We start from the raw sequence: 25,529 nt of genomic DNA, 5'->3' as shown, positions 1-25,529 counted from the left end.
ATCATTATCAGTCTTTTGATATTCAGGCATACCTCGTTCTATTGCAGCTCACTTTATTGTGCTTTGCAGATATTGCATTTTCTACAAATTGAATGTTAAAACCCTCCACCAGCAAAAAGATTACACCTCACTGAAGGCTCAGATGATGGTTAGCATTTTTAGCACTAAAGCACTTTTAATGTTTTTATTGATTTTTGGAGGGAGAGTGGGAGGGGAGGAGGAAGAGAGAGGGGGGAGAGAGAGAGAGAGAGAGAGAGAGAGAGAGAGAGAGAGAGAGAGAGAGAGAGAGAGAGAGAATGAGAATGAACCATGGATATGAAAGAGAAACAGATTGGTTGCCTCCCACATGTCCCCTTACCAAGGATCGAACCTAAAATTTGGGCATGTGCCCTGACCCGAAATCGTCCAGAGCCCTTTCAATGCATGGGGCAATGCTCAACCAACTGAGCAACATCCAACAGGGCACCAATAAATACTTTTAAATAAGGTATGCACATTGTTTTTTTAGACATAATGCTATTGTATACTTAATAGACTATAGTATATATAGTATAAACATAACTTTATATGCATTGAGAAACCAAAAAATTCATAAGCCTCATTTTCCTGTAATACTGGCTTTATCACAGTGGTCTGGAATGGAACCCCAATATCTCCGAGGTATCCCTGTATACACATAGTCAAAAATAAGAATTATACAATCTGAAAGAAAAAAAAAAGTCTCAGTCAAATTCAACCAGCTTCTTTTCACTGTGATTAAAAGGAAGGTAGACATTTAAATGGTGGAAGATTAGTATACCAATCTTGGAAGGTAGAAGGTTTCATAGGAGACAGCAGAAACATGGGCCGTGTAACGCCAGAACATTCTATTCACTGGAAGCAACAAGCCCTTCAAATTCTGGTATGAAATCTCCCTCCATAGTGAAATTCCACATACTGTTCAAAGTATACTGACAACTGCATGACGATCAAAGGGAAAACACTATAAAATAAGTAAACAATACTACCCAATCGTCTACTGCAGCATAGTCTTTCAACTGGAAAAATAGATTTTAGAAGTAATCCATTTGCTTCTATACAACAAATTTTAGACAATCTTCAACTTAAATTAAAACCACACTTTCTTAATACAAAATCCTTCAGCTAAAATATACTGAAGGCTGCCAAAATGTACTGAGGGCTACTAAAACCTAAAAGAAACAACAGAAGTTTTTGGGGCCCTAGCTGCAAAATACATGAATTCAGCTAGAAAAGTGCTAGTGTATTTGCAGCCAACAGGAATCATGATTAAGCTACAGAAAGACATGTTTTTCTTGTCATCTTTATTCAAGTATTTCACAGCAGTTATATTACAAATTACAGTAAATGTTCAAAATTCCAGAATTCAAAAATTAAATAATTTACTTCAAACTAATGTAAAATGAAGTCAAATGCAAAACATCAATTTAGCACAATTCTAAATAAACTACAAACCCAAAATAGACCCTCGTGATGAAGTCTACTTAAATCTACAAAGTAGACACACATGACTGAAACCAAAGATGACTCCCAAAGTCTAAACAACCGAATGTACAAAATACAAAAGATGCAGGTACAAGCCCAAATTCAAGCGTACAATGTGATTACAAATGATAATTATAACAACAATGGCATTCAGCTACGGGACCTGACACTGACGATACTGAATAGCACCATAGCTGAACCAACTTAATCAAAAAGTGGGAGGATATTATGACCCCACTCCCTACAAACAAAATCCAGTAAACCTACAAATACATTGGCATATGAGAAAAATCAAGTCATGAAAGGACGTAAAGCAAAACAAAACAAATTAATCACAGGTGAGATTCAAGCTCAAAACACAGTTAATTCCACAGCCATCAGTTTCAATCTTAGTGCGGTTCCATCTCTTCAAATAGCTCCCGCGGTCCCCACAGCTGAGCATTAGCTATTGTTGGGCTGTGCTGCAACACACATTTTATTGATCTGAGAGCAAGGTTTTACATAAGAGCTCATCATTTATAATGCTCACAATAGGAAATAAGAACAGAGGTCAATTTGTACATATTTTTGCCAATGCAAAAATTAAGAATTTACAGAAGGTAAACAAAATCGAGTCCACTTGGATGATTTCACAAGCTGCTTTAATCTACAGAACCACCAGATATCTGTAAAGTAAGTGAAACTGATGTAGTGTGTTTCTTTTGGGGAAGAAGGGAGCTGAAGCTCATTTTTCTCCCCTTGGCATTTGATTGGCTTTCTCTTTAAGACCTAAACTGTTCAAAGTGGCAGTTCCTATCATACTGAGGTTGCCTCCTATTTCTCCATCTATATTAAGGTTAAGGTTTTAAAAAATTTGATCTTTTGGAAGCATTTTAATGCCGAACATAAATAAATTTCCTTGTCAAACTCACCGATGGCTAAAATCTTAATAAACTTGTACAAATTTAGTAACTTACTAACAACATGTGCGTTTTTACTTTTCCTTTCACAAGTGCTGCTGTTACTTGAACAGAATGTTTCTGAATTAGAGTAACTGGAATAAATATTTAAAAAAAAATAGTGCAGCAAGAACCTGAGACTTGCAAAAAACCCTTTTACCAGAAACTTGCTACAAAAAATCTGCTACATCTTATTTCTTCATCAAATCTTTAAATTCTGTAACAATTTCCATCAAAATACAAAATGCTAATGTATTAGACAGCAAAATAGTCTGAACTGGCATGATGGTAATAAATACTAAAGAAAGCATGTTAATCCTCCCAATAATCAAATTAGAGGTTTCAAATAACCTCCCCTTTAAAATGGTTCATCGTTAATCGCACTTGCCCACCTTAAAAATACAGTGTGTCTACATGGGTAGCATCTTGAATTATATGACTAACTGAATATTATGAAAATTTTAGACTAGGTATATAGAAAACAAGTGGCATTTTTCAAAAACGAAGCGAGAACTAGAAGGCATAAAACGTTGCTGTTAATGCAAAGAAGCACTGGGGATTACTGCAGCAGCCTACGGCCACGCGGGCTTGCTGTGCTGGCACCCAGCACACGGCACAGCCAGAGACGGGAGACAAGTACCTTAGCTTCAGCATGTAAACGGTGGCTAAGTGATTACAGAACTCTGTAAACACTGTTGGTAACTAAAATACAAAAAGCTGAGGTAGCTCAGTATCTCTGCAGTAGTCCAAGACCATTCGCTCTAATTAAAACTCAAACTACATGTGTTGCATATATTGGAAAGACACACCTGCAGCTAACAGCTACAATGAATGAAGATATCAAGCCAACTTGTCAAAATTTTCTTTTTGTTTAAAAATCATCTGATAAAAAAATGTCACTGCACTCCCTTTTGCCTCTTTGCACCTGCCTAGACGGTGTCTCCCAAATTTGTAGAAAGTTTTGTAAAACTAGTGACCCATAATTAATTTTAGGTAAGTACAACTCACAGAAATCATTCAACAAGATCCAAAATGGGTTCCAATCAAAATGAGTAGTTGTGAAAAGGTTAAGCTTATGGTAAGGGATTTAAACATTTAATACTGTTATTCCAAGAACCACACCAGAGCTCACTTGCAATTATGCATATAGAAAATGAATTGAATGGAGCTTCTGACAAAGTCTTCTCTTTTCTGTCCATTTGGCAAGCCCTGGCTTTAAAAACAAAACAGTACCAATTTACTGTACATGAAAATCATTCTCTGGGAGCTCAAACATGAGTAACTAGTAAATTGCCACTGACAGAAGAAAGAATGTCTGCTATTTATTTCTGGTCATCATTGTCAGTAATACCGAAAGTGTGTGTGTTTTTTGGTGGACTGTGGATTTTTTTTTTTTGTCTTTGTTTTTTTATGTGTTTTACAACAGAAACAGATCATTCAGGAAAACTTACCTTTTTAATATATTATGTGGCATACCCAGTATCTTGACTGAGTTTTGAAAACAACATAGGCATTTTATACCAAAGCACTGGTTGCCTCTTAATGACACAGAGTATCAAACATTTTTAAGGTTGTGAAAACATTCTAATTCATTTGCTACAAACAAGCCCATCCTTTTGTTTAGCCTTATCTTCCTCAAATGAATAAAAAGGCACATTAAAGGCAGTTCTAAAGAGCCGAATCTAATTTCATCCAGTTTCTTCAGTTTCCCATCAGAATATACCATAGCCAACTCTTAAACAGGTTTCAGTCCATTACCCAGAGGAAAAAAATAGAAACAAATATGATAAAAGGGGTAGAAAAGAGAAAAAATAGAACAGGTTGCCCACTGTTTAAACAATTCAACAGTTAAAACTGCCCCTGGATCCAGTTTCCCGTTTCTGGCCTGCTCCCTACGAGAGAAGTCTCCGAAAGAGTGCGTGAACAGAGGAGCAGAAGTGAGAGCAGTTTCTGTAGCACCAAAGTCTCCAATCTGTGGGTTGTATTTTTTACTTGTGGAAAATACAACATGTTTCTGAAGTTCTGTTTGGTTCTTGTAGGCTGGTTGGTTTCAGGTACCTGAGACAATAGCACCAAATTCAACAGAGAGAAAGAATGAGAGAGAGAGAGCACTTTACACCTAGGCTCTGCCCGTGATTGGTGCAATTTGAAATCGAATGGCTCAGAAGACTGCTCTCTCAGGAGCAGATTGGAGAGGATAAACCACTCATCTTGAAAAGTTCATAGGAATGTCTCAAATGTATGAACTGTTCTTTCCATCTCCTATAAGAGAAAAAAAAAAGTACATGACATCTATTAAAGGAAAGAAACGTTATTATGGGAAAATTAACTTTTTAAAGAAAGAATTTTAGATACAAGTTAAGCTTTAAGTATTTTTCTGATTACAATACCAAAGCTACTCTGTAAAACTATCTGCCCCAGACACTTCCAAATGCCTCCCATTTGATATGTAGGCTGATGAGAAGGACACTCGTTAACATTCAATGAGTACTTATTACAGATATTGTACTAAGAAGTTTGTACGTACAGATAATTTGTCAACTAATAAGTTGCAGAGTCAGGATATGAATGCAGGTAGCCTCACTCCAGAGCCTGAGCCCTTTCTTACTCATTACATTCAATTAACTCCCAAAGCAAAATGGATGCGTTAAGTACAGTAAAACTTGTACCCAAAGCAGAATACACCCTGATCCCACTGCTATTCACTCAACCAGAGCTGGGGGGGGGGGGGGGGGGCCAGCAGTCATTGCCATCACCACCGCCAAGAATGCCACTGACTGGTGACTGTGCCATAGATCCCTCCTCTCTCTGACGAAGGCCCCTAGATAACAGGGCTCCGAGTGCCACACTGAAATATGTTTCACTGCTGAAGAGCGTCCAATCCTTTCAAGCTAATCAAATTTCAATGTGAACAAAGAAGTTCTGGAATAAGGAAAAAAGGCAAAGAACTCTACCCCACACATTTCATTCTGATGGGCAATTATCAAATATATCTAATACATTTGTTTTTCCACCTCAGAAGATATTATAGTCTGAATTCTGTAGAACTAATAGGCTAAACTAAGAGATTATAGTCTGATCAAAAAGTTCTTCTGTATGAACAACCAAAATCACTCCTGCTAAATGTTTCATCATGTATACCTGGGTAGGAAAAAAGCCAGGCTATAAAACAGAATATACACTATGCTCCTAATTTAAAAATCTATATGCACATGCTTCCACACGCCGTGTACATGTAGACATTTTTTTTTAAAGGACAGAAATTCCAAAAGATTATCTCTGACTAAATTTCTTCTAGGTGGGAGAATATGGGTGATGTTTTTATATTCTCATTTGTGCTTTCCTAATATTTCTATACTAGAGGCCCGGTACATGGATTCATGCACATTGAAAGGAAATTAATTAGAAGGTGGCGGACGGGGCGAGATGGGTCGGACATGCCCTGGAGCCAACCTCCTGCGGTCCCTTCCCAGTTGGCTGCACCTGGGTCCGCAGCTCAAAGGGCATCTGTGGAGTGAGTGGGGTCCCTCCGGCAGGTGGGGTCCCTAGGCCCGGCCTGCGGGGATCAGGACAATACCAGCAGTCTGACATCCCCCGAGGGGTCTTGGAGTGTAAGAGGACACTGCAAAGTTGCTGTCTCTCGGCAGCTCCTGCATTGAGCGTCTGCCCCCTGGTGGTCAGTGCACATCATACCTACCAGCCGGTCGGTCGGTCATTTAGCCTTTTATATATATACTAGGGGCCCGGTGCACGAAATTCGTGCACTGGGTGTGTGTGGGGGGGGGGGAGTGTCCCTCAGCCCAGCCTGCCTCCTCTCACATACTGGGAGCCCTCAGGCGTTGACCCCCATCACCCTCCAATCGCAGGATCGGCCCCTTGCCCAGGCCTGACGCCTCTGGCCTAGGCATCCGGCCTGGGCAGTGGGGACCCGCAGTGGCAGCGGGGGGCGCCGCGATCGCGCGGGCTCCGACCCTGCCCCTGCAGGACGCCTCTAGCTGAGGCGTCCAGCCCAGGCAGCGGGGACCCGCAGCTGCAGCGGCCCCGCGATCGTGGGCTCCGCTTTAGGCCCAGGCAAGGGACCCCTAGCTCCCGGGACTGCCAGCTTCGACCGTGCCCAGCTCCCATCGCTGGCTCCACCCCTACTTCCTGCTATCACTGGCCAGGGCAGCAAAGGCGCCTGATTCTCCAATCATGGCTGGGGGGCAGGGCAAAGGCGGCCCCAGGGCCGCCTTTGCCCTGCCCCCCAGCTCTTAGCTCCCCCCTGGGTTTCCGATCACTGTCAGTGGCAGGGGGCTTCTTCCTGCTTTCCCTTTCGCCTCCCTGCATTGTGCCTACATATGCAAATTAACCGCCATCTTGTTGGCAGTTAATTTGCATATAGCCCTGATTAGCCAATGAAAAGGGTATCGTCGTACGCCAATTACCATTTTTCTCTTTTATTAGATAGGATACTAGAGGCCCAGTGCACAAAAATTTGTGCACTGGCGGGAGGAGGGGGTGCGGGGGTGGGGGGTGTCCCTCTCACAGTCTGGGACCCCTCCAGAGATAACCACCTGCTGGCTTAGGCCAGCTCCCTGGGTCGCAGATGGCAGGCCCTCTGCCGCACCGCCCCACCCTGCTGCCCACTGTACACGGCAGGCCCGGCGGGCGGTGGGGTGGGGCGGGCGGATTGCGATCGGCCAGGCAGGCGGCAGGGCGGGGCGCGGGGCCGCGTACACGACTACAGGCCCTGCCGGCCTCCAGGCCACACACACAGACTGCAGCCCCGCCACCCGCCGGGCCACGCACACGGACTGCAGGCCCCGCTGGCCGCCAGGCCGCACACAAGGACTGCAGGCCCCCGCCGGCCACTGGGCCATGCACACGGACTGCAGGCCCGGTGGGGCGGGGCACGGGGCAGGCGGATCGCACTGTCTCGCCCTGCCTGCAGTATGCAAATTAGCCGCCATCTTTGTTGGTGGCTAATTTGCATATCATGCTGATTAGCCTATGGGAGGCGTAGCAAAGGCACGGTCAATTACCATGTTTCTCTTTTATTAGATAGAACTAGAGGCCCCGTGCACGAAATTCATGCACTCGGGGGTCCCTCAGCCCAGCCTGTGCCCCCTCGTAGTCCGGGAGCCCTCAGGGGATGTCCGCACTGCGCTCACCAGCCATGAGCCTGGCTCAGAGCTTCTGGCTGAGTGGTGCTCCGCCTGTGTTGAGCATCTGCCCCCTGGTGGTCAGTGCATGTCATAGCAACCAGCTGTTCTGCTGTTTGGTTGATTTGCATAATAGCCTTTTATTATATAGGATTAGATAGATATTGTATAATGACAGTATAAATTCATAAAATTTTGACAATGTGATTACAATCTTTAAATGCTCTCTTACTTGATTCAAGTCTAATCAGTATTCCTTATTACATATTGAAAATAATCACTTCCTTTACATATAAGTCCTTGCTATTTTAGAAAAGCTCCTGAAGAGCAGAGACATTGTCTTAATCAATTTTTGCATCCCCAACACCAAGCACAGTATCTGGAACTGTAGGTTCTTAATAAATATTTAATAACTAGATCACCAGATAAACAAACTAACAGGCAAGTGAGCAAAAATAGTCTAATTAAATCACTTAGCCAGTTAATGAGTAGATGAGGGATTACTTTTGCTCAGATGAACTCAAAAAGCAGAAGTGTGCCTTCATGATGTAACTTATATGAACAAAGATATAAGTTCATATTTATAAGGAAGAACTTTCTTATGTCCCAAAGTTGTTTAGAAATGGAATAGTTTACCGCTAAAGTGTCTAAGCAAAAGACAACTACTCCTTCACATGACTATTTTACAGAACTAAATCTGATTAAATAAGATGACTTTTTAAGTTTCCTTCTAACCATTAACTGGATGGCCAATAAGTCCCAGTGCCCATGTCAACTCCTTTCTTTTTTTTTCCATGTCAACTCCTTTCAATCAGTAGTAGGGGAGCATTAGAGACACAGAGTGGCCACGCCCACATTCAACAGGCCTGCATGATAAACCTCCTCAGTGATAAGCAAGGGAGGGGAGAATTGTCACCTGCTATTTTGTGTCAACCAAGAACCACGAATTTCTGTGTTCTGATAAACAAAAAATCCCAGATTATTTCTGTCCTGAAACAAAATAGTACTTAAGACTTTGTTCTTCAAATTATAACTTTTACTGACTCTCCTACTAATCTTAATTCTTCAAAACATTCTTCAGTTACTTGACAAAAGATATAGACTAAAATAATGTTTCCTTTGGACACGTAAAAGCCCTTATCTGTTTGTTCTCCAGATGAACCAGGCACTTACCTCAATAAGTTGTGATTTGTCATAATCTTTGCGGTGATGATAGATGCACTGACTAAGAAGAGAATACAATCTCTCAAGTTGATCAACTGTCAGATTGTTGCTTTTATCTACCAACAAATCAAGCAATTTCTAAGAAAAATTAGAAAAACAATAAAGTTTGATTTCACTATTCAAACTGAAACAGTTATATATTCAATGCTAGGTAATAGACACTTACAGGTGTAACACTGAACTGAGTTTAGAAAATTCTAGGGCTTAGTTTATAAGCAAGTCAATTCTCATTTTTATAAATCCCACAAAGCATACATAACTCTTTTCTTTTTAATTCGCATCCAAGGATATGTGTATGCTTTTTACTGACTCTTAGAGAGAGAAGATGGGAAGGAAGGAGGGAGGGAGGGGAAACATTGATGTGAGAAAAACATCAATCAATTGCCTCCTGTATGTGCCCAACTGGAAAATCAAACCCATAACCTTTTGGTGTATAGGACGATGCTCCAACCAACTGAGCAACCCAGCCAATGGCCATGACTCTTTTTTACTAGAAGCCCTAAAGCATATATATTCCTAGTTAAAGCAAAAAATGATCAAAAATTGGACAAAGGCACCAGGGGGATGAGGGCATGGGGGGGGGGGGGGGGGCATGAGGGAAAAGGACACATATGTAATACCGTAATCAATAAAGAGAGAAAAAAATGATCAAAACTAGTTTTATTCAGTAGCCTACAAAACATATTCAAATCTCCTTCCATTCATTTAAAACTGACTGGGAATAGCTAAACTTACCTTCAATTTCTCATGATCAACTATAAGAGGTGGCACAGGCTCGGATGGCTCTTCTGGAACCAGCTCCAGGGTTGTTGCTTTTGCCTGCTCTAAAATTAATTTACGATATTTCTTTACTTTAGAAGCACCTACAATTGAGAAAAAAATGCACTGCAGCAAGTAAAAGTTAAGAAGAATCAGGCTTAGCCAACTATAAATTCATTTAACCACCATAAATCCTTTTTGGAATAAGAATGTATTCATTTTGGAATAACAGTGTCAGCAATAAATGATTTCTTTTGGTAAGGATAAGTAACCCAAATTAAGGAGAACTAAAACTCAACTATGAAAGCCAAGTCATACTAGAAAATCATCTAATAAATATATTCACGAAAAGGAAGATAAAAACGATCTTTACCTCTAATCACTAATAATAAACAGCTTTCACTCTCTTTGTGACAGCAATCATTTTAAAATGTGGAGCTTTCAGAAATGGAAGAGGAGAAGCTACCTACAAAATCAGACACTAACAAAATGAGGCCAACCTACCTATCTGCCTCCTAATGTAAAACATTTTCCTGAACATTGCCTCAAATTTCTTATTTTTCTCTATTACACTGCCTAGAATTCTATTCTAAATTGATCTGGGTTATAACATTTATTTCTTAAAAATCTAGATCCATTAAAGGTGTAACAGGGCTAGTGATCTTTCCTAGCTTAGAGTGAATTAGTATAACCTATCAGTGGTTCTCAACCTGTGGGTCACAAACAATGAAAATACATCCTGCATATCAGATATTTACATTACGATTCATAACAGTAGCAACATTATAGTTATGAAGTAGCAACGAAAATAATTTTATGGTTGGGGGTCACCACAACATGAGGAACTGTATTAAAGGGTCGCAGTATTAGGAAGGTGGAGAACCACTGATATTTTCCTCCCAAAATCTTGCTGAGATAAAATGTACTGGGTAGGGGGGGGGAGGAGGGATTTTTTTGAGGTGGCTGAGCATAATTTGACAGCACCAGGCACTTACGGGAGTAGGAGCAGAGGTAGGTAGACCACTGAGCCCTGTGCTCCCCTAAGTAGGAATACTCTAAGGCCAAGGGGAAGGAACACAAGACAAACTTAGACTATTTCAGAATTTTATACAGGACCTGGTCCATGTCAATGTGACTAAGGAGAACTTTCCTTTTCCCTCCTTATCCCCAAGTCTTTAAACAAATCCTTCTCATCAATGCCTGCTATATAGGTAAGTAATGAATCAAAATGTTGCCTTCAAAAGCATATTCCATAATACATCAGAGACATTTTGTATTTCAGACAGCCTTTAGAATGAAAGACTTGACTTACAGTTCAATTAACACTTGCTAGGAGTTTTGTTAAGACCATACTGATACTCATTATTATATCCATTGCCTTCTAGAGGCCTGAGAACTTCGATTAGGAACCACTGTTTGGTAACACTGCCCCAACAGTTACAAATGAGAACGTCAGGTAAAGCTTGACACAACAAATATCTTTAACACTTTTAGATCACCAGTTGAACCTTTTAAATATTTTCTGCAAGCTTACTAAAATCTCACAGCAAAGTAGCATTAAAAAGGACTCCTCCCTCAAACCCATTCTGCTGGATCATGTAGATCTCTCCCTTTTTTCCACTCTGTCCCATTCATTACTTACCCTTAGCTTAACACATTTTTTAAGTTCTGTCTATATGACAGCCTAGAATAAATATAGCTCTTAAAACTATTTTCTATTGCCCTAACTGGTTTGGTTCACTGGATAGAGCGTTGGCCTGCAGACTGAAGGGTCCCAGGTTCGATTCCGGTCAAGGGCATGTACCTTGGTTGCGGGCACATCCCCAGTAGGGAGTGTGCAGGAGGCAGCTGATCGATGTTTCTCTCTCATCGATGTTTCTAACTCTCTACCCCTCTCCTTTCCTCTCTGTAAAAAATCAATAAAAAATATATTTAAAAAAAAACTATTTTCTATTATTAAATATAGAAAAAAATTATTTAGGAATAATATTTAAGAACAGTACATCTCTCTTTATCCATTAAAAGAATTCTAAGACTTTGTGAATAATATCTTCCTACTCCCTGATTCTGCTAGAGGGCTCAAAAAACTGTCAGCAAAAACCTTTTCCCACCTAATACAAATCCCAGGGTAAAGTGTATATTCCACACAACTGAGCACAATTTTTAGACAAAATTTCAAGATAGCCTCATATAAGAAGAAAATGTATATGGGATTGTTTATATCTCTAACTCACCCCATCCCACAATGGGCTAAAGAATAATGACAAACAAAGTAGGGCTAGAGATCCTCAACTCCCCCTTTCTGCTTCTTCTTAAAAGAGTCACACAGCCATAGGAGGTCAGGAGCTGGCAGAGTGCTCTCACTGAAAGAACAAGGCAAATCTGACAGCGAGGGTTCTGCTGCCTTCCTCTACCACTGACCCTACAAAGCAATGGAGCCTCTTAGGCTAAACATCCCTCAGATTCAACTACCAGTGACTGCTTGGAATGAATACTCCTCAGAATATGCCAGGTACCAGGAGAGGAAATTAATATACATGACATATGTGGTCGCTGCAGTGACACCATTCTCAAGTGAAAAAACAGGGTTGGAGAGTGTAAGTACCTAGCTCAGTCACATGATTATAATGAACAGGAGTGATAATTTAATGTGTCTACATGACTTGAATATATCTCACTGCTGTAGTATCTAAGTCATCTCAAACCACCCCACCCCATCCCAGTAATTCTTTTGTTAGAACTCCATCTTCTTAACACCTGTGGATGTATTCAACTTTTAGTCATAAATCCATTAGGATAGGGATGATCATCAAGTGGGAGCCAGAGTGAAAGCGGCCAGGAAAGCAAAGCATTCTGGATCATACACCTTTTGAAATGTTCACCAAAATGTAGTAGGTATATGCACACTTTTGTAGGGAAACTAGAAACTAGAAAACTAACAAATTCTCAAAGGGGTATTGTTAATGGGCAACCATTGTTACTGAGGGCTAGACAAAATATGCAATTAATTAACTCTGGAGTTTAAAACTTCAGAAGATTCATTAAAATATTATCTCTACCTTCTTTATCCAGTTCTGCGTCTTTAACCTCCACATCGGGGCCAGGTTCTAACTTCTCATTATTGCTACATTCCAGTGCTTCTAGTTTCTCAGGATCATCTCCACGATTTTCATTAGAAGCTTCTGGTTTCTCTTTTGACTGGTCCTCCAGAAGAATCTTCTGTTCAGAGCTACATTTATCCCCATTACTGCAGAAAGGAACGACTTCTGCTTTGCCATTCTCACACTCCAGAGCTGGGACTCCTTCAAAACTGTCAGTGGAGGCCTCGCCATTGAGGCAACTTCCTTTAAGGAAAGGCTCTTTCCCAGAAGTCTGTCCTGGATTCAGAGAACTGCTGCTGTGGACGAGGAGAGACTCATTGGAACTTTCCTCTTCGGTAGATGCAAAGTTCTCCTTTGTGCTCGCTCCACTGTTAAGCCTCTGCCCCTGGTCCATGTCCATGACATCACATGATGATTCATCATTAGTCATAGACAAGTCTCCAGTCTCCTCTCCATTTTCTTCATGGCAGTCAGTGCTTACCTCAAATTCTCCGTTCTCTAGCAATTTCCTGCCCTCTGTATGATTCTCATAGTCTGCAAATTTGGTGTCCTCTTCATCTTTTTTTAAATTATTGACTTTCCTTTTCTTAATAATTCCTTTACCCCACTGTGATCGCCGCCTCGATTTTCTCCGAACACGAACTATTTTACAAGGAAGGAAAAAAATATACGTAGAACTTGGAATGCAATACTTGTTTTACAAATGTATATTAACTAAGACCCAAAAGAAAGTAAACCCATACCAGTGTGAAACACAAGCAAAAACTACTTGACACCCTCGCTGACTAATCCTCAGAACTACAAGTGAAATGGATATGAGGTCAGGGATGAACTCTGGGGAATAAAAATCTGTTAAATTTATTTCCTATTTACTACCCAGCATTAATTTTTTTTCTATTACCCTAAATTCCAATTAATAGCTGTTCCTAATTCCTAACATCCAGGAGCCCAGAATATAATATACACATTTAGGAACAGACCACACTCCCAATCTGCCTGGAAGATTTGGGGCGCCAGTCCTAGATTTCTACCAGGAAGGTGCTTGCTTTGCCATGAAAAGAAACAAAGCATGATCCAGTATGTCGAGACAGAATAGTTATAGGTATCTCCAAAAAACCTCTCCACTGCCTCTACTTCAGAAGACAGAAAAACCACAGTTAGTACGGTCATGGAGAGAAGCCCCAGGAAGGTTATATGGTCAATCCAGTTTGCTAACTATTAGCCTCCTCTACCACAAATGGTTCTCCTAGCAACACCAATTTCTTGCCAAGTTATTTCTGAAAGTATGTAGAAAAGTTAAGCCCTCTGCTATCAAGGTGGCAACAATAACACTAACAAAACATTGAAAATAAATGTTTGGTCAGTTATGTTTCACATAACTGAAAGACCTACCAAAGTTGTAGGGACTAAACTTAGATGCTAGAAACTATCATGTGCTTTCTGAGTAGACAGCTGGCACTTCCAGGTAATGATGGACCCAGGAATCTTTCATTTCTCATATAAGCAAGTCTATCCCACTGTCCCTTAAATAAGCAAAAAGTTAACTCTTATTTTGCAATTTGGGACAGATGCATTAAAAAATTAAATATAAACGTTATTAATTATAAACTAGTTAAACTAAACACCATATCTATCGCTTCTGGTATCTAACACCAAATTCTAAATATTGGTTGGCTGAAAGCCATCAGGGTAAAAATAATTCATTTCTTTCCCCAAGGCTATAAAAGGTTCCCCACCTCTGCTCCGAACTGTTAGGTCTTTATTACCTAACAAGTTACTCCTGACATTGTGGCCTCACTTATTCTCCAACCATGTAACCAACTATACTAATGTTTCCCCTCTTCTTTCCTCATTAAGCCATGAAACTCCAGAGCAAGAGGCTGACCTCTGCTCATTCAAGAGCCAGCCCAGTTACTTGATATGTATGAGGTACACTAAGCAAAGGCCAGGAACCCTGTTGAAGGAAATTTACTGCTGGCACTTTCATCTCAGCTAAGAACAGAGAAAATGTTCTCATTTTGGGGGAGGTCAAACTAGAGAAAATTTCCCCCTCCTTATATAATTACTTCTAACAGTTAGCATGGCTTTAGTAAACTAAGAGAAATAGAAGCTCTACCAGAGTAGGGATTTTGTTTTGGTCACTGCTAATCTCCATTGCCCCTGGTATGTGGTAGTAGGAAACATTTATACTTTTCCTTTTTCAGGGATGCTTTGTGTGAAAAGCCCATTTAGAGGCACAATCTTTAGGGTCAATTTTTATAGCATCTCTGAGCTTGTTTCCAAACCTAAGACCTTAGGAAAGCAACTCTGCCTTAGACATTTAGATTTATGACTTAAGTAAGTTAATGTAAAACAGACAAATGGTGAGTCACATATGCCATCTACTGGTGAGAAAAAACAAAACTCAATTGCAGCTTAAAGCAGCTGTCACCAACTGGTGGTCTGCGGACCACTGGTGGTCCATGAGGTCCGAAAGGTTGGCGACCACTAGCTGAAAGTAACATTTTAATATCCAAAGGAACTTACAACTGTTTTAGTTAATATGTATTTGTATTAGGTGCAGAGAATGTAAAGGATTTTTAGTTTTAAATTAAGAGTGTTGTGTCACATAATCCAGGTACAACTAGGCCAAATAACTTTAATCAGTTTCATGGAACTAAATGCACCACTAAGTCCTTCAAATTTTCTCATATATGAATGCCTTATCTCAAAGAGGACAAGCTAAAAGATAGGTATGGCCCATTCATTCAAATGCAATGCCACTTGTGAAAGAACATATTATGACCAGCTTACTGACAGCTGGAGCAGTATTACACCTTTACACCAGAAGAACAGCACAGGTCGTCCAAGGATGGCTATCTTCAGTAAAACATCAGGACTGTATTAGAAAGATGCTATGTTAATTAACATACCATTTAGAAATTGTTTTAGATCACCATGAATAAGAAAAAATGAAAACCTAAACACTGAGTATTCCCTCTCTAAAAATATATCATGAACAAAACTAGATAAAGAAGGTTGTACCAATTTTTCAAACTGAGCACAAAATATTCTCTCAACTTCCTGCTGTCAAATCAGCCACTCTCTTCAGCCAGTTTCCATTTTCAACCATAAAGACAACATCCTGCATAGCATACAGCAAGGGGCTGGGGTTGCAGATGAGTGGATAAAAAATCCATTGGCTCTACATCTCTATCCAAATACCAAAGTTTAGAACTAAAAATATTCAAACCTAGTTCAATTACAACAGCAAGTACTGAATGGGGATAGCAAAAAGCAAATAAGGCTAAAGAAATATACTTCTGATTCAGCCCCTTACCCCACAAGCTTTTCACCTCTGAAAAGAGAGACGATTAAAAGAGCTGTGGGAAAACAGCAGCGCTTTGCTTTGTGTACCCAGTGCCTAAGCAATCCGCATCCTTCTCAGTTGTTCCCACTACTGGATAACATGATCTCAAATACACGCACATTTATTTGCAGAGCTGTGCCAGGCATCCATTGGATTTCTTTGTTTGTGCCGAAATGCCTCTTCAACTCTAGTTTCTGTCTTCCGAGCTCCAGTACCATGAGGATTTATTTGTTCTGCTGTTACCGATAAGCCTGCAAGCAGAAGATAAGCAACACCTATTTAAATATTCCTAGCTACATAAACCAACAGGTTTTAAAAAAATCATCTGAAATACAGAACCAAGTTTTAAAGTCATTAATTATACTTGGACAGTTTGTAATTTGGATGAAAATACTATCTTTTGTTTTAAGATGGGAAGGAAACTAGATATAAAATCATAAAAATAAAATAACTTGGCAGGCGATTCTTACACTTAAAAAGGGACACATTTCACATTTTTATGACTGTAGAGAAATAAGATTATATAATGTTTAAAAGTTATGATTTTTGCAATCTTAGAATGTGTGTTTTGGGGTCAGTAAACCCCATTCACATGAACTGTTACCATCTGACATTAGCTGCCTATCACATCACACTGCAGTGATCTTCATAAGAGTAACCATTCCATCTCAATTTTCACTAGATTTCTTTGTTCTATGTGATCCTTAAATGTTAATGTTTGCCAGGGTTGTCTCTGGAATCCTTTTTCTTCTCACTCTAATCAACACCTTCCACCACAAAGTATCCTTCATGCCTTCAGCTTCTACTACCATTATATAATAACTAGAGGCCCGGTGCACGAAATTAGTGCACAGGTAGGGTCCCTGGGGCCTCCCTTCATTCCATGCCACTCCCTAGTGGTCAGCATACATCATAGCAAGCGACTGAACTCCCAGTCTTCCAGTCGAACTTCCAAGGGGACACTTTGCACATTAGCCTTTTATATATATAGAAGATTCCCAAATCCACATCTTTAGCCCAAACATCTCTTGACCTTTTCTAATCCATATATCCAACTACCTATTTGATATCTCCAACTGGATATTCTAAAGTCATGTCAAATATCTTTCCCAACAAAAACACCTGTTCCTTCTTATATATTCCCTATCTCTATTGGCAGTATTAGCATCTATTAAGTCATTAAACCACTAACATGGCCAATTTTGACTCTTCCTGCCCTTCCTTCCTTCCAGTCACATCTCTCAAATTAATTCTATCCTCATCCCCATTTCACTAATTAAAACTCTGAACTACTCCAAAAGCTGTTACCCACAACAGTTTTAAAGTTCAATTTACATAACATAAAAATCACTCATTTTAAGCATACAGTTAAATGATTTTTAGTAAATTTACAGCACTGTGCAATCACCACAGCAACCCAATTTTAGCTAACTATCCCAGACAACCACTAATCCACTTTTTGTCTCTATGGCTTGCCTTTTTGTGAGTATTTCATATAAATGGAATCATACAATATGTGGTCTTTTCTGACTGAACTGTTTCACTTAACAAATGTTTCTGTAGTTCACCTATGTTGTAGCATGTACCAGTACTTTGTTCCTTTTTATGGCCGAGCAGTATGCCATTATATGACACACCCTATTTTGCTTACCCATTACCAGCTGACAGACATTTGGGTTGTTTCCAGATTTTAGTTTCTGTGATTAATGCTGCTATGAACATTCGTGTATAAGTCTTTATGTGGACATATGTTTTCATTGCTCTGGAGTAGATTCCTAGGAGTAGAATCACTGGGTCATATGGTAAATGTTATGTTTAACTTTTTAGATCTGCCAAACTGTTTTCTAAACTGGCTCCAACAGTTTCTTAACTGGTCTCTCATCTCCCTACCCTCCACACTGAGCCCTTGCTATTTCCTGCTGCCAAAGCAATTTGCCAATCATTCCGGTGCTTAAAATACTTCAGTGACTCCTACTGACTATGGCAATGGTTCTCAAACTTTAGTGTATAAAGAAATCTCTTGAATAGTTGTTCAAGTGCTGAGCTCTCAACCTTACTACTCTCTGAGAATTTAATTTACTAGGACCAAGCCAATGTGGGTAATAGACACACCATTTTGAAAAACACTGGTCTGCAGGATAAAGTCCAAGCTCCTCAGCATGGCATCGATTCATTCATGTATTTATAAACCTGTTGCATATCAGACATAGCTCTGGGGGCTGCAGTAGAGCTATAAGCACGACATTCCCAGCACTAAATAAGGAAGGAAGAGACAGCAGCAGCAGCAAAATGCCAAGTGCTAATGATGACCAGGGCCTAATGAGATTCGGGGGCCAGGAAAGGCCTCTAAGGAAGTAGAAGAAAAGCTTCTTCATTATTTCAGGGCCCTGGACCCAGCCCACCTCTTGAGCTCTAAATCTCACAACTCTGTACATCTTCAGCAATACCAAACAGTTTGCAGTTCTTCTAATATACCACGTGATTTCACATCTCTGTGCCTTTATACAAGCTACTGTCTGCTGTGCTTAAAATACCTCCTTCTCCTCTGTCACCACCACCTTTCCCTACTCCACTAGAGACAACACTCCTATTTCCTTCCCCAAACTCTGATCAAAATGCCTGGTCCCCCGCCCTAACTGGTTTGGCTCAGTGGATGGAGCGTCGGCCTGAGGACTGAAAGGTCCCAGGTTCGATTCCGGTCAAGGGCAAGTACCTTGGTTGCGAGCACATCCCCAGTGGGGGGTGTGCGGGAGGCGGCTGATCGATGTTTCTCTCTCATCGATATTTCTAACTTTCTATCCCTCTCCCTTCCTCTCTGTAAAAAATCAATAAAATATATTTTTTAAAAAATGCCTGGTCCCCTACCAGGAGGTCTCGGCCCTGTGCTATAAACACACTTCAACAAGTGCATACACCACACTGCACTCGATTTGTTTTAGATTTCACTCTTTCTCCTACTAAAGTGTGAGTTCCTCAAAGACAGGATTTTTTAATGAATTAACAAACCACATTCACTAATTCTTGTTTATATTAACAAAATTGTCCATAAACTTCAATAGGACAAAAAGTACCAGTATTGGGTATAAACTCATGAAAAATAAACCCTCTTCAGGTATGAAAACCATTAAGAACAGAAATCAATAATTAACAAAGATAAATTCCTGCAAAAGAAATTTCAGAATGAAGCACTTTATTTCAGCAATTTGCGCTGTTGCACTAAAACTTTCACGGGAAGTAAAGTTTTTAAATATCTGAGAATTTTCATGACACATATCAGTATCAGAAATTAAGTAAAAACTGTGCCTCAAAATACATTTTTTTCAAAATATCAGGAACCCTAAAGAAACAACATTCAATGATATTCAAGGACTCGTCTTTAGCAGCAAGTTCATTTCTATAGCTTACCTCTTTTTATTCTTGCTTCCTTAATTTCTTCACAGAGTTTATTAAATTCTGGATCCAGTTCAGCTGCAATGATGGCATGCGCAGTGTCCTTCAGGGTACAAGCCCTGTGTCTAATTATTTTATCTGTTAAAAAAGTTGGTATACATTTATTATATGTACAAATGAAATAACATTAAATAAGGGCACTTTAAAAAGAGAAGGAATACGAACATTTAAATAACAGTGTAAAAAGCATTTTTAGGTGAGAAGTTTATTTAAATGATGAGTAAAATATAAACATAATAAGCTACTCAATCAAGTTGATAATTCTCTGAAAACTACACTTTAAGAATTTCAAAGTACTAAGTCTATTTAACAAGTCATTACCTCAAAGATATAAGGCTTTATTTTACATATTTGATTTTTAAATGTATGATTTTCAATAAAAATGTTTAAAAGATTTAGGCCATGGTCGGCAAACTGCGGCTCGCGAGCCACATGTAGCTCTTTGGCCCCTTGAGTGTGGCTCTTCCTAAGCCTTAGGAGTACCCTAATTAAGTTAATAACAATGTACCTACCTATATAGTTTAAGTTTAAAAAATTTGGCTCTCAAAAGAAATTTCAATCGTTGTACTATTGATATTTGGCTCTGTTGACTAATGAGTTTGCTGACCACTGTTTTAGGGTATTCACCATATGCCCAGCACCAGAGTTGCCATATCAGGAGTGGGAAACGTCCGGCCTGCAGGCCATATGAGGCCTGCAAAAATCACTTGTTCTAGCCCTGCCAAGGCATTAGGAGTGAGTTAAATTGATAATTTTGTATGGCCCGAGAATGACGTTGTAAATATCCAAATGGCCCTTGACAGAAAAATCATTTCCCACCCTTCCTGTAGATGGATACTGAGAATTCAGATATTCTTACATAATTTTCTTCATAAGTGAAAACTGGTCAAAACTGTGCTGAAGAATATAATGACCCTAAGTAAGGGTGACCTTTAAAAACTGTGACAGAAACAGGCAAATACAGCAAGATACTCTAAGCAAAAGAATGTAAAATGGTATAAAAATTGTAGGTAGATCCAGGGGAGAAATACTCCCTTCTAGGTAGGCTATACCTAAAACTGGTACTAAAAGAAGGTTCTCAGTTATACACTAATCCAGAAATCCTCATTCATAAGCAATACAATGTAAACAGTGCCACCTAGAGCTTGCAGCTCTGAGATATTAAAAGCCAAGTAAATATAGCAAAGACACTTATTTTGTAACAGTATCAAAAACTAGAACCCAAAATCTCAAAATAACATCAGCATTTTCATCTCTAGTAAAAACAAAAAGTATAAAGATAAAGACATATTTTATTTACCAGAGGCCTGGTCCATGACATTTGGTACACGACATTCATGCAGGGGGGTGGGGGAAGCCCTCAGCCTGGCCTGAGCCCTTTCGCAGACCGGGAACCCTCGGGGGATATTCGACTGATGGACATCCTTAGCACTGTGGCAGAGGCAGGCTGCTGCAGGCGGGCTGCTGTGCTTGCCAGTCATCAGCTGGGCTTGTGGCTGAGCGGCACTCCCCCTGTGGCAGTGCACTGACCACCAGGGGGCAGCTCCTGCATTGAGCGCCTGCCCCCTGATGGTCAGGCGCATCATAGCAACCAGTCCTTCTGCTGTTCGGTCGATTTGCATATTACCCTTTTATTATATAGGATAATTTTCGTATCAGAAAGTCATAGTTCATTATGGAAATCTTACAAAAACAAACATGCAGTTCTCAAAAGGCAACCACTGGTGTATTTCTTTCCAGTACATTTCTCTAAACGTTCATTCAATAAATACTGTCAACTGTACCAGGAACTGAGTCATGTGACAGCTACACAGTGCTGAACAAAGCAGACATTTCTCCACTTTCCAAGAGCTTTTCAACTACTACAGAAAGGAGGCATTAACCAAGTAATCTCTCAGACACACATATAAACACCTCCCTACCCCCACCCCAAAACCCCTACGTAACAGCTAGGATAAAAACCTATGGGGTATTGGTGTGGGTGCCAACTGAGATTGGACAGGTCAGGAAGAGACTCTGAAACAGTGGCATTTAAGCTGAGATGAGCATACATTGAAGCAGCCACTGACAGAGCAGAGAATAACCAGTGGCAGGTTCAGAAAATACTATGTGAGAAAGTTCTGGAGTAAAAACATCTCAGATATTTCAAGAAAATGAAAGATACCCTGGGGGCTTAGAACACAATAAGCAAGAGGCAAACAGTAATCTGGTCATATTTAAAGGCTTTTAGATTTTATCCTAAGAGAGCAATGAAAAGTCATTGAAAATATCTAAGGAGGAAAGTAACATGACTTAAATGAACATCTTCAGAAGACCTCAGTGTTTAATTGTATCTCTCTATATATCTCTTTGCAGTTTTGTCAGTTTTTGCTTAATGAATTTTAAGGCTCTGTTATCAGAGGCACAATTGTTTGCACCTGTTATGTCTATTGGATGATTATGAAATAATCCTCTTTATCCCAGGTAATATTCTTTGGTCTGAAATCTATATTGGTATTATATAACCATACCAGCTTTCCTTTGCCTTGGTATTAGAATATATCTTTTTCGTACTTCTCTTTTAATCTCTTTGTAGCTTTATATTTAAAGTGGGTTTCTTGTAAAGGAGCCTCATTGGCGCAGCAGGTGGTGTGTCAGTCTCTTAAACTGACACACTAAGCAGCATATGGTGAGGTCTTTGCTTTTTCATCCAATCTGATCATCTCTGCCTTTATTTGGGATGTCTAGGCCAGGCATCAGCAAGTTTTTCTGTATAGGGCCAGAGTAAATATCTTGACTTCACAGGCCATAGGATCTCTGGCAAGTACTCGAAGTTGCCCTTGTAGTATAAAAGCAGCCACAGACAATACTGTTTTCTATATACAGTACTCATCTACAAATAATGAGTTTTACTTCTTCCTTCCAATTTGGATGCCTTTTATTTCTCCTTCTTTTCTGATTGCTGTGGCAGGACTTCCAGTACTATGTTGAATAAGAGTGGTGAAAGCAGCCTTAACTGGTTTGGCTCAGTGGATAGTGCATCGGCCTTCGGACTGAAGGGTCCCAGGTTCGATTCTGGTCAAGGGCATGTACCTGGGAGTGTGCAGGAGGCAGCTGAATCGATGTTACTCTCTCATCCATGTTTCTAACTCTCTATCCCTCTCCCTTCCTCTCTGTAAAAAAAAAATCAATAAAATATATATATATATTTTTAAAAAGAGTGGTGAAAGCAGACATCCTGTCTTGTTCCTGATCTTAAGGAAAACGCTTGTAGTTTTTGCCTACTGAGTATGATGTTGGCTGTGGGTTTGTCCCATAAATGGCCTTTATTACACTGAGTTAATGTTCCTTCTATTCCCACTTTGCTGAGAGTTTTTATCATAAGTGAGTACTGGCTTTTATCAAATGCTTCTCTGCATTTATTAATATGATCATGTGCTTTTATCCTTCATTTTATTTATGTGGTGTATCATGTTTATTAATTTGCGAATACTATACCAACCTTGCATCCTCGGAATAAATTCCACTTGATCATGGTGTATGATCTTTTTAACATACTACTGGATCTGGTTTACTAATATTTTGTTGAGGATTTTAGCATCTATGTTCATCAGAGATATCAGCCTATAATTTTCTTTCTTTGTAATGACTTTATCTGGTTTTAGAGTTAGGATAAGGCTGGCCTTGTAAAATGAGCTTAGGAATCTTCCCTCCTCTTGAATTTTTTGGAATACTTTGAGAAGGACAGGTGTTAGTTCTTCTTCGAATGTTTGGTAAAACTGAACTGTGAAGCCATCTAGTCCAGGACTTTTGTTGCTTAGGAGAGTTTTATTACTGCTTCGGTTTCACTGGTTGTAATGTGTATATTCAGATTTTCTAATTCTCCCTGATTCAGTTTTGGAAAATTATAAGTTTCTAGGAATTTACCCATTTTGTCCAGATTGTCCAATTTGCTGGTGCCTGTGGTGTGGGAGAGGGAGTACGCACAGGGGTCCTGACAGCTGTCCCTTCTGCTCTCTTCCCAGAGCCATATACCCCAGTCTCTCCTCATGTGACTCTAGTCCACTTTGCCCTTCCTCTGCCAAAGCCCAGGGGGATGGCTGCATATGAAGTTTTGTGCTTGAGTCTTTTAAGAGGGTGCCTATGTCTTTAGCAGATTGCTGTCTCCTCCTGGCAGACAGAATCCCAGCTGATTTTTACAGCCAGATGTTACCTGGCCACCTCTTCCTAGCTCTGGTGCTCTGGGCTAGGGAAACCAGCTTGGGGTTGAGACCCCACGTTCCCCAGGGGGAATCTTTGCAGCTGAGCTAGTCCTCCAGTATCTCAGCTGCTGCCCATGGGAGCAGGACCAGTCCTTTTCACATCTCCACCCTTCCTACCAGTCTCAATGTGGCTTCTTCTGTAAATCCTTGATAAGACTTCTCTTCAGCTAGTCTTCAGTTGGTTATTCAGGTTGATTATTCTATGTTTTAACTATAATTATTACAGTTTGGCCCTGGGAAAAGGTGAGTATAATATCCATCTACTCTGCCACCATCTTGGATGTGCCTAGATCAGTGGTCGGCAAAATCATTAGTCAACAGAGCCAAATATCAACAGTACAACGATTAAAATTTATTTTGAGAGCCAAATTTTTTAAATTTAAACTATATAGGTAGGTACATTGTTATTAACTTAATTAGGGTACTCCTAAGGCTTAGGAAGAACCACATTCAAGGGGCCAAAGAGCCGCAGTTTGCAGACCATGGGCCTAGATCAATTACTTTTAATGTCATTTATGTGATTATCAACTTGGTTATTTATTCTCCTTTTCTTTTTTTTTTTCTCTCGCTTCTTTTGGATTGTATATTTCCTTTATTCCTCACTAGAGGCCCGATGCACAAAATTCGTGCAAGAGTAGGCCTTCCTTCCCACGGCTGCTGGCACCAGCTTCCCTCTGGCACCCAAAACCTGGGCTTCCCTCACAGCCCCGGCTTCATCCAGAAGGTCATCCAGAAGGATGTCCAGCCTAATTAGCATATTACGCTTTTGTTATTATATATTTGATCTCCTTGTTGGCTCATTAGCTCTAATTATTTGCTGCATTATTGCCAGCCCTGGTGAGCTTCAAAGAGCACCCCTTTCTTTCTCTGTCTCAGGTGGTTCCCTCAAGTGCACACTGATCAGTTTAACTCATGCCTGGAAGAGGGTCTGCACATCTCCAGAGTGCTCTCTCCATACAGCTTGCTTCTTTCTGGTACTTTGCCCTGAAAACATTGCCTGCTTTGGCCTCCTACATTCCCAGCTCTGTCTATTTTCTTAAGGATGAATTCTAGGTTCAGCCTAGGTTCTTCCTTCCCGTGCCACAGTTTGGAAACTTTCCAGGCAACTATAGTGCTCAACTTGTTAATTTCTCATCTTTTGGGAACCACTTTACTTTGTTTCCTGATATCCAATGTTTTCAGACTTGTTTTTTCACATATTCTGTTGTGTTTTTCTTTTCTTCATTCTTTGAAAACCAAATTTAAATAGTTGTGTAATAATCCAAAGTAGGATGTACCTTAATTTTCAGAACTATTGCTCTACTGCTGAATATTTTAAGTTGCTTCAAATTTTAGCTACGACTAACAGGAAACTACAATGAACAGCCTTAGAAGTAGCTATGTTTTCAAGCTGATAGGAAAATGGGTGAATTTCCCACCATTCCTCCACAGGCACTCCATTCTCCAGCTATATTACCTCTTCTATACCTTTGTACCCTACTTATATATCTCTTCTCTCAGCCTAGGATGAATGCCTCTCCTAATCCATTCATCTCCAGGCAGTGTCTTCATCTCTATACTCCACTCACACTATGTACATATTTCTAATACAGATTTATGAAACTGCATTACAATCATTTGCTGCCACCTCAAGACAAAATGTATAACTGCCACCTCGGGGCTATCTTTATATATACCTTAATAATCTATTTTAATTATTAGTAGTTAGATATTTGTCATTACTATAAAATAGTGAGTTTTTAGGTAGCAGGGATTATGGGCTAAACTGTGTCCCCAACCAGCCCCCGCCCCCAAAAGTCATATGTTGAAGCTCTAAACCCCAG

At 40.1% G+C, this 25,529-nt stretch overlaps 1 protein-coding gene across 10 annotated transcripts in view; it reads right to left on the bottom strand.

The window, feature by feature from the left end:
* Nucleotides 1-1,305: 1,305 nt before the first annotated feature.
* ATAD2B (ATPase family AAA domain containing 2B) overlaps nucleotides 1,306-25,529 on the bottom strand; it is a 124,779-nt gene continuing 100,555 nt past the window's right edge. For 7 of the 10 annotated variants that reach the window (XM_059660432.1, XM_059660429.1, XM_059660430.1 and 4 more), the window contains 6 exons: nucleotides 19,421-19,543; nucleotides 16,135-16,266; nucleotides 12,625-13,308; nucleotides 9,542-9,669; nucleotides 8,756-8,884; nucleotides 1,306-4,703 (listed from right to left, as the gene is read on the bottom strand). In XM_059660432.1, the coding sequence (XP_059516415.1) occupies nucleotides 4,662-4,703; nucleotides 8,756-8,884; nucleotides 9,542-9,669; nucleotides 12,625-13,308; nucleotides 16,135-16,266; nucleotides 19,421-19,543 (1,238 nt within the window). In that variant the 3' untranslated portion in view covers nucleotides 1,306-4,661. Of the gene's footprint in view, nucleotides 4,704-8,755; nucleotides 8,885-9,541; nucleotides 9,692-12,624; nucleotides 13,309-16,134; nucleotides 16,267-19,420; nucleotides 19,544-25,529 lie in introns of those variants that run through there. The other 3 variants (XM_059660431.1, XR_009448034.1, XR_009448033.1) reach the window with 3 other exon arrangements.

Source organism: Myotis daubentonii, chromosome 12 (genome assembly GCF_963259705.1).
Source record: "Myotis daubentonii chromosome 12, mMyoDau2.1, whole genome shotgun sequence".
NCBI lineage: Eukaryota > Metazoa > Chordata > Mammalia > Chiroptera > Vespertilionidae > Myotis > Myotis daubentonii.
This window is presented reverse-complemented; position numbering and strand designations above follow the sequence as displayed.